This window comes from Hippichthys cyanospilos, chromosome 13 (assembly GCF_059441005.1).
Source record: "Hippichthys cyanospilos isolate Australia breed blue-spotted pipefish chromosome 13, RoL_Hcya_1.0, whole genome shotgun sequence".
Lineage (NCBI taxonomy): Eukaryota > Metazoa > Chordata > Actinopteri > Syngnathiformes > Syngnathidae > Hippichthys > Hippichthys cyanospilos.
Window position 1 is genome coordinate 13,257,569 of NC_142381.1, and position 11,067 is coordinate 13,268,635.

Genomic DNA, 11,067 nt, shown 5'->3' on the forward strand with positions numbered 1-11,067 from the left:
CTCTTGGATCTGGGGCGATGATCAGGACAATTGAGAATGTAGAATTTTGAGTCAAAATTTAATTTACAGTAACCACATGTTCATCCCGAGGAAGAAGTGAAAAAATTCTGCAATATACACATTACAGTCCATGTAGAAAAATGTCTTAGAATTAAATTAACTCTCCCACATTTTAAAAATATCTGTGCCTTGATATGTCATGTGAAGCTTTTGGCCATTAAGAAAAATGACGCTGGTGAGGATTGATCGTTATTGTCATTGTACCTACAAATGTACAAGGCAATAAAATTCTCATAAAAAGACTAAAATGAAAAAGACGCTCAAATGTGCTATAGTCTGTTACAACATTTAACTCAAGCCGTTTATTCCACATTCATGAATGCCATTTACATGCTTGTCAATGCTGTTTGGATGGAAAATTTGCAGAAGCAAAAATGAACACAAAAAGTTTGATGTGATACTGTCAAAAAGTAAGGTCACTTAAGTGTTTTCTGGGTCCGCTAGCCAAACACTCGCCTTTTCTAAGAAGAGAAATTAAAAAGGTTCACTTTGAGGTACTGGCTTGCTTCACCGTGAACCATGAGCGTGCCTTAAACATGGAAGAGGCCACATGCTGCTCAAGAGTCTGGCTGCCCACATCCTCTTTTAACAAACTCAAATGACGCCCCAAGCAGAAGTCCGCTCAGTCATCGCCCTTGTCAGTCATTTTCTTCTTCTCGGCGTCCGGCTTCCTGTCCACATCGCCACCGGCGCCTCCTGTTGGGCGATTGCGGCTTCTTGCTCCAGGTTGGTACAGCTGGATAGCAGGACGGTCCTAATAGGGAAGCAAGATTCATACTTGTGAAATAAACATGCATATGAATATTAAAAAGAAAATAAAATTGAGTGTGCATCGCTTGAATGAAAAGATAATTCAATTCACATCTATTTATGTTTTGATTTAGTCTCAATTCAGTGCTCACATTTTTTAATCATCTGATTTTAATGGGTTTTTCGTTACACCCCCGAGTAGAAATGTATGATTTTCCCATAATTGCCTCATCAATGCATGTATTTGTAAAAATAATAGTTCATATTTGTTAATATTTTGAATTTTATTTTGAAAATGTGTATTTTATTTTATCAAAAAGGTAATTTAAAAAAGCATGGATGAAAAAAAATAATACATCTTCGTAAACAAGAATAGAAATTGGTTTCATATCTAAATGCCTGAATATACATAGTTTAATATATTGTATTCATGACAATTTTGAGTACATTAATCTACATCTTCGTATATTTAATCTACAAATGAAGAAAAGTTACCAAAATATTTAGACAAATCTTTTTTGGGATGACAAAAAACAATCATAAATAAGTAAAAAGCATAGATAACTGAAATAAAGAAAAAAAGGGGTTGGTCAAAGAACAAGTTTGAAAGATTTTTTGTTTTTTTTAGATGAATCGTTGAATCAATCAATGAAAAAATGTAATAAAAAATATTATTCTGGAATGCAATTTTTAAAAATGCACAGACAATTACCATAAAAATATTCTAAAAATGCAAATCAAATTTAAAAAAATGCATGGACTTATGACTTAAAAAAAATCAAAAAGTACTAAAAGTTATCATAAAGTACTGATAAAAAAAATGTACAGACATCCGCCTTTGAATTAAAATGCATCATTATCCCTATAAAATAACAAAATACAGTACACACACTTGATTATAATATTTAAAAATGGTCTTAATGGAAGAACTACAGTAGATGAAATATATGACCAAAAGGTAGACATAAACAGCATATGTACAGCTTACTTTATTCCGTAATCGTTCTCTCTTAGCGCTGTCGTCCTTCTTGTCTTTTGTCATCCTCTCAATTTTGTCAGATTCGGACGCGTTGTCTGTCGTCCGTTTCTTATCCGGCAGCCGTTCTCTCTCCTTCTTGGTTGTGCCCTCCTCCTCCACCCACTTCCTGCCAACGTTCTCGCATTCTTGCCTTTCCCTTCTCCTGCGTCGCTCCTGCCGCCTCAGGCGTTCTTTCTCCCTCTGTTGGCGCTCCTTCTCCAGCTCGCGCTCAGGGTCGTGCTCCCGAAAGTCCTTGTGGCCGTCCTCGTCGGCTCTGTGGGGGTAAAAAACTTCAACAGTCAAACATATTTAAATCAAAATATTTCAATTAATTTAACAATAAAGCTATTTGTGCTTACAATAACACATAAACTGAATTAAAACGAATTGAAATTGAACACAACTGTGAAAAGTAATTGATATAAAATATAGTACAGCTTTAGTGAAATATGTTCAGTGCACACACATTTTTATTTAATTTCAATTCGTAAATAAAAATGCATTTGAAACAAACAAGCAGTAGGTTAAAATGTGGTTAATGAAATTTATAATGAGCAAAGTAAAGTCAAATTATGTTAGGAGTGAATGCATTTCAATGTATGTAAATCCAATTCTACTAAAACCTTGCTGACATCAAAAAGTATCATTAAAATATTTTGGTTTGTGAAGACAAAATCAAAATTAAAATTAGGTATATGATGTTGTAGTGGCGAGAAACTAAAAAAAACACGTTTTAAACATTAATAAAAAAAAAATCTTGTATACCGGTAAATGAAGTAAAATATGTTGAGCCCATACACTAAAATAAAAAAAAAAAGAAGCAAAATAAAACCAAATATCATTCAAGTTTACTCACATTGGGGTGTTTTAACTAAATAAAGTAAAAAATAAATACAAAATGTGGTTATGATTAAAAATGAAATTGAAATAAAATATGTTGCAGTGTGTAAACCTAAATTACAAACAAAACACAAAACAGGATGTAGGCAAAATAAAATACATATTTTGTTATGGTAGGGTATACAGAACACTAAAATATAAAAATAAAAATAAATTAACACACAATAAGCTGTGGGTGAAATAAAATGTGTTGTTGGGTATTTTTTTTTTTCTACAAGATAATATAGGCCAATTATGACCTACTTTTTGGCGCGCTCCTCCTTGTTGTCATTGATTTGTCGTCTCTTGTACTCAGTACTTCTGCTGTCGTCTTTGGCGGGCCTCTCAGCTTTTTTGAACTTCTCCTTCAATTTGTCCGGGTCGCCATCGTCTCCTCTATCTGGCTTCTTTAGCAGCTACAAATCAGACAAAGTAAAAGAATGTCTTTCTACTTTTTTTAAAGTGTGACCAATTTTGCCACCTTGGCTACTGACTTTAATTTTTGGCTCATCTTTAACTTGGTCCTTCTCATTTTCCGGTTTCTTGATTTTCTCGACGCCTTTGCGCTTCCGGCGCTCCTCCTCGCGCCACTTGCGGCGCTCCTCATCGCGAAGGCGCTTACGCTCTAGCTCCCGCCGCCTCCTCTCTTCCTTCTTTTCCTCCCTGATTCTCTGAGGAGAGAGAAAGTTTATCATTCTGTATGTCGTTCAGTCCAGCACAATGCTGTGCCTGATTTACCTGCTTATTCTTCAGGAAGTCCAGTAGAGGAGTCGTTTTTTTAGCTTCAGGGAATATAAAAATTGGATTTAGTGGACACACATCCTAGTTATGGTATCTCTTGGAGAACGGTTATGGCTAAATCCATATGAATGCATGATTGCTTTATATTATTACATGTACACAATAAATTGATAGATAACCCGTTTTGAAATCAGAAGCTAGTGAATAATGTACAGATACTTATCAATTTTTAAAGACATTTTTAATACCAAAAAATTCACCCCAGCATTAACTTACAGAAACTTCCATTGAAATAAGAGAAGAATAATGTGCCAATAAATTTTATTTTTGTTTAATTTATTTTTAAATGAATTATATTTGCAGCCATGTCTTTTTTTGAAGAAGCATAGCACATCAGCAAATCATTTTGACAAATCAAAATAATAATAATAAAAATAATAATACAGTCATTGCCCAGTGCTTTTTCAACATTTACTTACCCACGAGCTCCTTTGACCTGGCTTCAATCTCCTCAAGCAAAGTCTCAGGTGTGGATGTCAACTTCTCATTGTCTCCAGTGTAATAATCCAAAAACTTCTTGTAATCCGGATCTAGAACAACACATAAATGACAAACAACATTGTAAAACAGGGGTGTCAAGAACAAAACCAAAACTATTTGTATGCGGTTCATATCCAATAGAAAAAAAAAAAAAAAAAATCTTTATTTTTTTTGCCTATATGAACACTGCAACTTAGAGCAAAAATGGCCAGTTGCCACCCTTGAGTTTGACACACTCATTGTAAAATGTTAAGATTAAATTGGGTTAATCTTTTATCTTTTCTTTCCAGTCAATACATATCACAAAAAAGAAAACATACAAATCGTGTGAATCAATACACAAGTGTAATGGAAAAACTAAAAGTTATTTCATTTACGAAAGTACATACCGTCACTAATGGTTCCACACTTGGCATCCTTTTTCTTGCTTCTTTTTTTGGAAGTCTTTTGAAAAGGTGCAAACTCCACAATAGCAGGGTACTCCTGTCCTGTTTAGCAATAATAATGAACAAAGAAATGCTGAGTGGAAAATCTCATAATAAATTTCAACATTAGGATATCATTTGATACCTCTGTTGTCAATGAACACATATCCGTCGAAGCGATCCCTGAAGAGAACGATATCTTCTTGGTTCTTAAAGTTGATGTAAGCCCTCGCGAAAAGGTGCGGATACAGGCTATGGGGAAAAATGTTTTGAGACATTTTCTTTTTCGTTTACACAACTGAAACCAGTTCCTGGTTTCCAAGCTATCAGAATAACGCACACAAAACATTAAAAACGCCTTAAAAGTATGTTCAAGATCACCTGGTGTCATTGGAGAAGAACTCCAGGTAATCCACTTCTGGAAGAGGCTGCAGTTGCTCCTCCAGCTCTTCTTTAGTGAGACTCGGTGGCAGTCTTCTGATCACTATCTACATATGGAGTGTTATTCCTCTTTAAGTTTGATGTGCATAAAGTGGCAATTCCATTACTTACTTTAAATCAAACGACAAAAACATTAATCTATTTCCTACATCACTAGCCTAGTCTAAGATACAAACATTAAACCTCAGCACTGTGAAACAAACATGCCGGTAGAGATTAAAAATGTGATATCCGATCGAAATGAATTACATTTATCCTTACAACACTAGCATACAACTCGTACTAGCGAGCTAACCTAGCCTAGCTTAGCTCGTAAGTTACCTTTGTCATGGTCTCCTTCTTTTCCTTCGACTTCTCAGTCTTATCTGAATCATCACACATTAATTCCACCCTCCTCTCCCTGGGTCGAGTGTTTTCTTTGTCTTCTTTCATATTTTTAAATGGCTGTGTCAACTTTGTGTCATTCTTTAGAGTTGTTTACTTTTTTGTACCAACTTCACGGAGGTGGGTGGGCTTTAGGAATCAAGCACGCATGCGCAGCGTGCAACGTTCTCATTGACATAGTACTGAAAGAGGAGCATAGGTGTCGCTGTGGGTAAACTACATATTCAGTGCAGCGTTTGGTTCTTTCAAAATAAAATATAAAAATGTAGGCTGACTCATGCCATTTTACGTTAGGATTTTTTTTTATCTGAAATTATTTTATATATTATAAATATTGATAAAATAACTTCCAAAAGTTCCAAATTATTGTTTTTTTTTCACTGATTAGCATCCTGGTAATTTTATTTTGAATAATTAAAAAAGCTTCGTTTTTACTTCCGGCAGTGGACGTACTCTACCAGGGAGCGCCATCTTATCAGCCTCCCTTAGCAAAATAAACGGGACAACTCGGTGTAGATTGAAAATTCTTGTGTTATTTTTCGAGGAGTTGTACGCCGGCCACCATCATGTGGTATGAAATTTTGCCTGGTCTTGGCATCATGGCCGCGTGTCTGATCATTCCCGGTGTTGCCACTGCACAGATCCATAAATTCACAAACGGTGGAAAGGTAAGCGGGTGGTGGATGCTAATGTAGCGATGATAACAAGGAACAAATCTAAACGTATTGTGTAACTTTTATTGTGCGTATTCTTACTTCCACGCAGGAAAAAAGAATCGCCTTTGTCCCATGGCAATGGTACCTGATGGAGAGAGATAAGCGAGTGTCGGGCACGGGTCGCTATTATGAGTCCAAGGTGAAAGTTCAAGTCTGTTGGTGGTAGACAAAAACAAAACCAAACTTGATTGATACGCGATGATTGACTTTTTTTTTCTTTGACAGGGACTCGAGAACATCCACTGATGACAAGAATGACGACGAATAACGTTATTTGGTGTACATTAAAAATACTCTATTGCACATTCATGTGTGTCCATGGTTTTAATTAAAACGTGAAAGTGTTGATACTTTACTAAAATAATCTCACAACCAAAAAATGTCACCAAATGTATATACTGCATATCCAACAATACACTAATGCAGTGTGGTTTCTGAATAGTTACTCTTACACCAAAATCTAGGCCTGTTTAGACGAGCCCAAAGCTCGTATACTTGCAGGAATTGGTGTGACAACAAAAAGCCAAAGTGTTACCTGGATTAGCCCCTCCACAAATAATGAAAATCTGCAAGTATGTTTTTACATGCTGCTTTTTTCTGATCGATTACCATACATGTTTCAGTCATGTATTCATGAAAGTTTTTCCTTACTTGCTGTCCATAAGCATGTTTGACTCGGGCCATTTTTAGCTGTTTTCACAAAGCGGCCCCTTCTCAGCACGAGAAATTAAGACTTCCACATTTTGTATCTGTTGCAGGAAGATCTCAGCCTCTTAGTAGGCATGACTTGACTGCTGTAGTATAATCAGCAAGTACTAGATAAGTAGTATTAGGATTGAATGAAAAACTTTTTTTGCATTTTAAATACATTTAGTTTACCTCTAGATGGTGTTAAATTTTACCCATTGCCCTTTTCAGCACAGATGTCAAAAGAACCTTCTTTGTCAAAAACACCTGATTCTAATGATCAGGACTACATTATTTTCAAGATCCTGCAGACCTTATGAGTTAATCCTATGAATCAGGTGTGATGAAGAGGGAAAACATGCAGGATACAGCCCCTTGAGGACTGGAGCTCGACACCTATTTTAAAGTGACAATGTGTAATATTTAACTCATTTTGAAAACACACTATAAATTTAAACAAAGTGTAGATAAATGTGTTTTACACAACCAACATATAATATATATTCTCTACGTGACTGGAAAAAATTGAGCTGTAATTTGCTTAATGTCTACGGAAGCCCAGATGAACATTGACATTTTTGCCCAAATTTTGTAGGTTCCACACTATAATGCACTGAAACCAATGGTGAATTTGATTTGCATTCACTCATTCTCTCGATTCCAAAGCATGGTCTCTGTGACTGCAGTGCACAAATTGCATTCACACAATACCAGTACACAGATTTAAAAATCTACACCATGCACCTTTAAATGAATTCTGATTTATGAATAGATGCTCAAGCAGCAATTAAAAATATGATGAGCAGTAAACTTCCGCATAGCACAACACTTGTAGTTGCAAAAATCATTTTATTAACAGATTTGCAACACAAAAAAAAAACCCGCTAATAACTGATGTTTCTTACAAAAAATATATATTTACATAACAGCAAACAAACAGGCTCAAAACTGAGTCGTTTCTATCACTGCTTGTCCTCTTTCCCTTTGGTCTTCCTGTAGACCATCTCTTTGAAGCTGGACAGGATCTTGCTCTCCCTTTTTCGTCTTTCCTCCTGATTGAAAGAGGCCAGCGCTCTCTTCTCATCCGCGCTGTAAATCTGGTTTTCCTTTCGCAGACGCACGGCCTCCATGCGGCGATGTCTGTGGAGGGGGGTCACATTCACGCGTTCATTTTTTAAAAAGTGTTCGGGCGTGAAGGCGTATGAAAACGACTACGTACCTGCTGCCGCTCATGACATAGCCCGACTTCTCAAAGTCTGCGATCTCGTTGCTCGTCAGACCGATCTCTCCTCTCCTTGGAATACGTTTTCCGGCTTTAACATATTCCGCCATGGCTGCACCTTCACCCGGCAGCAGAGCGTGACCGAAACTGCAAGAAATGATGGCGCGAAGCATGGGTATTTGAAGCCCTCTTTTCTCAAATCTAACTTGAGTTCACTGAGCAACTTACTCTAAAGGTCTCTCGTCCTGCGACAGGAGCGTGAGCGGCGCTTCGGGTCCCACCAGGTTATCTTCGGCAGAGCCTTTCTCAACCCACGTCACTTCGCCAGCGTCTCCCTCCTCCTCACCCTCAGACTCGCTGCTGCTGGAGTCGCTCGACGATTTGCGGCTCTTTCTCGCCTTCTTTTTCTTGGATTTCTTGGACCTGAGAGCGAACGTGATATTATTCCAGTGTCTTTCTTTGTAGGGGAAAACAATTAGTTATAACACATACTCCAGTGTCTTTCTTTGTAGGGGAAAACAATTAGTTATAACACATACTTTTTGCTCTTCTTTTTCTTGTTTTTCTTTTTCTTTACACCGTCCTCTGAAAAAAAAAAAAAACTGTTAAGCATGTGTGTAAAAAAAACCTCAAATAGTGCATTTCAATGTTACGTACCATCTGCGTCAGACTCCATACCGCTGTCTGAATGCTTCTTATGCTTTTTCTTCTTGGATTTCTTCTTCTTTTTCTTCCTCTTGTCATCTACAAACAGATGGCAGCAATGCTGTTTACTCGTGTTCTATCGATAAGATAATGGTATCTAAAGAGGTTCCCATGACGGCATCAAAACGGTGTTGTCGGTAGAGAGTACTAATAAATGGCCGATGCCATTTTCTGATACTAATATGGAACCTGAATGCAGCATTTATGTTCAATGCATGCCGAGCCAAGATGGTGGCCCGAAGCAGAACCCATCTTATCCAATGGCGAGGCAGCTTTTTTGTCGAGGAAAAACAAACAAGCCTGACTCAATGAGAATAAATGTGGTGCTCTCATTCTGGAACAAAGTGAGAAAACGTTTTTTTGTTGTTGTTGTTGTTAATGGCTCACAATATAAGATCTTGGGCTGAAACTAGTCCCCTCATAATTGCGAGTACCTCAGTTTAAAAAGATGCAATTTTCTTTTGCCCCAGACACGCAGATATTTGTGTACATGTCAGAAATGAATATATCACGCCGACCGCAGCAACAATTTTTAAAGCGGGTATCAGAAGTGGGAGCTAAAAAATGTTATCAAAACAGCACTACTGTACATTAAAAATACGCTTTCTCCTTCACATTTAAAAAGTTCCTAAGTATCTTAGTCTACGACATGCATCATCATCATCATCAAAAAAAAAAAAAAAACTTTATTTACAGAGCACTTAAATACAACCATTGCTCTCTTGATCTTGTGCACTGTAAACTATGGGAATATATGTATGCAAGTGTGCACCTTTTCAAATGATGTCCAAGCAACAATTTATCACAGGCGGACTCAAGTTAAACATGAAAAATATCTCAAGGACGATCAGTTAAAACAGGATGCACATAAGCTAAACTTTGTGTTCTTGGCAAAGTTTCAGAATACTCCTGTACGTGTAACAAGTTCATTTATTTTCAACAAATGCATGTGCGTGTGTGCGTGTGTGTGAAAAACACGTACCGTCCGAGTCTGATGCTGAGCTGACATTTTTCCCGTCGTCTTCAACGGGTGTGAATTCATCAGAGCTGGCGGAGAAACAAACAAAAATGATGTTGAGCTTTCTGGGACCGTTGAGACATTTTGGGGAAAACACAACAAATATGTGACTTACTCTTCCTCTTTCACCCTTGGGGAATATCCCCACACTTCAGGACAACCTTGCTCACCGATCCTTTCACGCTCCTTCAGCCGCCTGTGACATATAAGCACACGTTATACTTTTGAGTTACTTGAGTTTGCCATCTTTATATTAAAAGGGGGTCACCCAAAAATGTTTTTTTTTTTTTTTGCAGCCCAAGCCGATTCCAGTATTTGACAGGATAAAATAATCCGGTGATTAAATAAATGTAAATATAAGAAATAACTAGATTAATTTAATGACTATATTATGTTCCATGTACAACTAACGAACATGTACAAATGTACATACAAAAGGTAATCTAATTGCACCTTAATTTATTAAAGATATAAAATGTAATTATGTCATAGGTCAAATTTACAGATGTAACAAATGGCAATGCTCCAATATTTACCTATTTAATTGGAAGGCCAGATTAAATTTGCATTTAATTTTGTTTACTGCAGGTAATTTATCAAGCTTCTTGACTCATTACCAAGACCAGCAGGGTGGAACAACAGCTAAAACAATATTAAAACATATGATATTGATAGCAAGTGCGATAAAAATAATAATACAAAAAACACATACATACCGTGCCATGAGTTCTTCTTGCCGCTGCCTGTTAGCATCGTCTCTATGCTGGTCGTGGTAAAAATCGTCCCTGAAGCCGCCGTGCCTCCAACCGTCTCTCTGATCCGACCAGCGGTTGTAATTTTGGCCGCCCCCGGCGTACCTTTCTCGCGATCGAGATCGAGACCGAGACCGGCTGCGGCGGGGGCTTCCTATTCGGAACCGCTTGATGGTCCTCGCCTCCTTGAGCCGGTGCTCCCGTTCCTGTCGCTCGCGTTCCCTGTCGCGAGGCCTCGGCAGTTTGGGCCCGAAGTTGCTCGGAGATGCGCTCCTCTCACGGCTGCGGGAGCGAGAACGGTTTCGAAAGTGCCGGGGACTCCGAGAGTCCGAACGGCTCAACTGTGGCATGACTTAAGATAAATTTGGTATGAGGCTAAGAACTAAACAAGCAAAGAAAACTCCTCCGCTTGAGGACTGTGACGGTGGATCTACCGCCGTTTCCGTCTTCTTGTGTTGTGTATTTCCGTTTCCGTCGAACTCCAAGATTTCGGCCTAAACGTAGACGTCTGATTGAGCAACTCGAATTATTACGTCAACACCTTCGCCATATTGCATGTGTCATCTTACGTCATTGTACCTGAGAAAGGTAGGCTGGTAAACACAATATGGTCGCCACATTGACGTACTCTTTGGCACCACCAATGCACTTACTCGTTCATGTCTATGCTTAACGACGCCCCCCCGCCCACACCCACAAACACGCACATACAGAAGATAATAATACTAC

General features: G+C 37.9%; 3 protein-coding genes across 3 annotated transcripts; 1 reads left to right on the forward strand and 2 right to left on the reverse strand.

Annotated features, from left to right (window-relative positions):
• Window positions 1-325: 325 nt before the first annotated feature.
• Window positions 326-5,372, reverse strand: upf3b (UPF3B regulator of nonsense mediated mRNA decay). Its single transcript, XM_088430831.1, has 10 exons — window positions 5,176-5,372; window positions 4,795-4,901; window positions 4,559-4,665; window positions 4,378-4,476; window positions 3,928-4,038; window positions 3,446-3,489; window positions 3,202-3,378; window positions 2,972-3,123; window positions 1,799-2,102; window positions 326-814 (listed from the first exon to the last, which is right to left on the reverse strand). Exons 1-10 carry the CDS (start codon window positions 5,284-5,286, stop codon window positions 683-685), a joined length of 1,344 nt encoding a protein of 447 aa, XP_088286957.1. The 5' UTR covers window positions 5,287-5,372; the 3' UTR covers window positions 326-682.
• Window positions 5,373-5,682: 310 nt separating this feature from the next.
• On the forward strand, window positions 5,683-6,259 carry ndufa1 (NADH:ubiquinone oxidoreductase subunit A1). Its single transcript, XM_088431708.1, has 3 exons — window positions 5,683-5,906; window positions 6,004-6,093; window positions 6,180-6,259. The coding sequence occupies exons 1-3, from the start codon at window positions 5,805-5,807 to the stop codon at window positions 6,198-6,200; spliced, it is 213 nt and encodes a 70-aa protein (XP_088287834.1). The 5' UTR covers window positions 5,683-5,804; the 3' UTR covers window positions 6,201-6,259.
• A 1,211-nt stretch (window positions 6,260-7,470) lies between these two features.
• nkap (NFKB activating protein) lies at window positions 7,471-11,024 on the reverse strand. Its single transcript, XM_088432009.1, has 8 exons — window positions 10,303-11,024; window positions 9,702-9,782; window positions 9,551-9,615; window positions 8,521-8,607; window positions 8,403-8,448; window positions 8,092-8,286; window positions 7,861-8,010; window positions 7,471-7,781 (listed from the first exon to the last, which is right to left on the reverse strand). Exons 1-8 carry the CDS (start codon window positions 10,686-10,688, stop codon window positions 7,604-7,606), a joined length of 1,188 nt encoding a protein of 395 aa, XP_088288135.1. The 5' UTR covers window positions 10,689-11,024; the 3' UTR covers window positions 7,471-7,603.
• Between the last annotated feature and the right edge of the window lie 43 nt (window positions 11,025-11,067).

What these genes read in the sequence shown, in the direction of transcription:
- upf3b (XM_088430831.1), bottom strand. Translation starts at nt 5,286, where the DNA reads ATGAAAGAAGACAAAGAAAACACTCGACCCAGGGAGAGGAGGGTGGAA. An exon ending in TTCTTCTCCAATGACACCAG is followed by an intron (nt 4,666 to 4,794) that starts GTGATCTTGAAC and finishes TTTTCCCCATAG; the next exon opens with CCTGTATCCGCACCTTTTCG. An exon ending in AAGGAGGAGCGCGCCAAAAA is followed by an intron (nt 2,103 to 2,971) that starts GTAGGTCATAAT and finishes TTACCCCCACAG; the next exon opens with AGCCGACGAGGACGGCCACA.
- ndufa1 (XM_088431708.1), top strand. Translation starts at nt 5,805, where the DNA reads ATGTGGTATGAAATTTTGCCTGGTCTTGGCATCATGGCCGCGTGTCTG. An exon ending in AATTCACAAACGGTGGAAAG is followed by an intron (nt 5,907 to 6,003) that starts GTAAGCGGGTGG and finishes ACTTCCACGCAG; the next exon opens with GAAAAAAGAATCGCCTTTGT. An exon ending in GTCGCTATTATGAGTCCAAG is followed by an intron (nt 6,094 to 6,179) that starts GTGAAAGTTCAA and finishes TTTCTTTGACAG; the next exon opens with GGACTCGAGAACATCCACTG.
- nkap (XM_088432009.1), bottom strand. Translation starts at nt 10,688, where the DNA reads ATGCCACAGTTGAGCCGTTCGGACTCTCGGAGTCCCCGGCACTTTCGA. An exon ending in TATGGAGTCTGACGCAGATG is followed by an intron (nt 8,449 to 8,520) that starts GTACGTAACATT and finishes TTTTTTTTTCAG; the next exon opens with AGGACGGTGTAAAGAAAAAG. An exon ending in TATGTCATGAGCGGCAGCAG is followed by an intron (nt 7,782 to 7,860) that starts GTACGTAGTCGT and finishes CCCCCTCCACAG; the next exon opens with ACATCGCCGCATGGAGGCCG.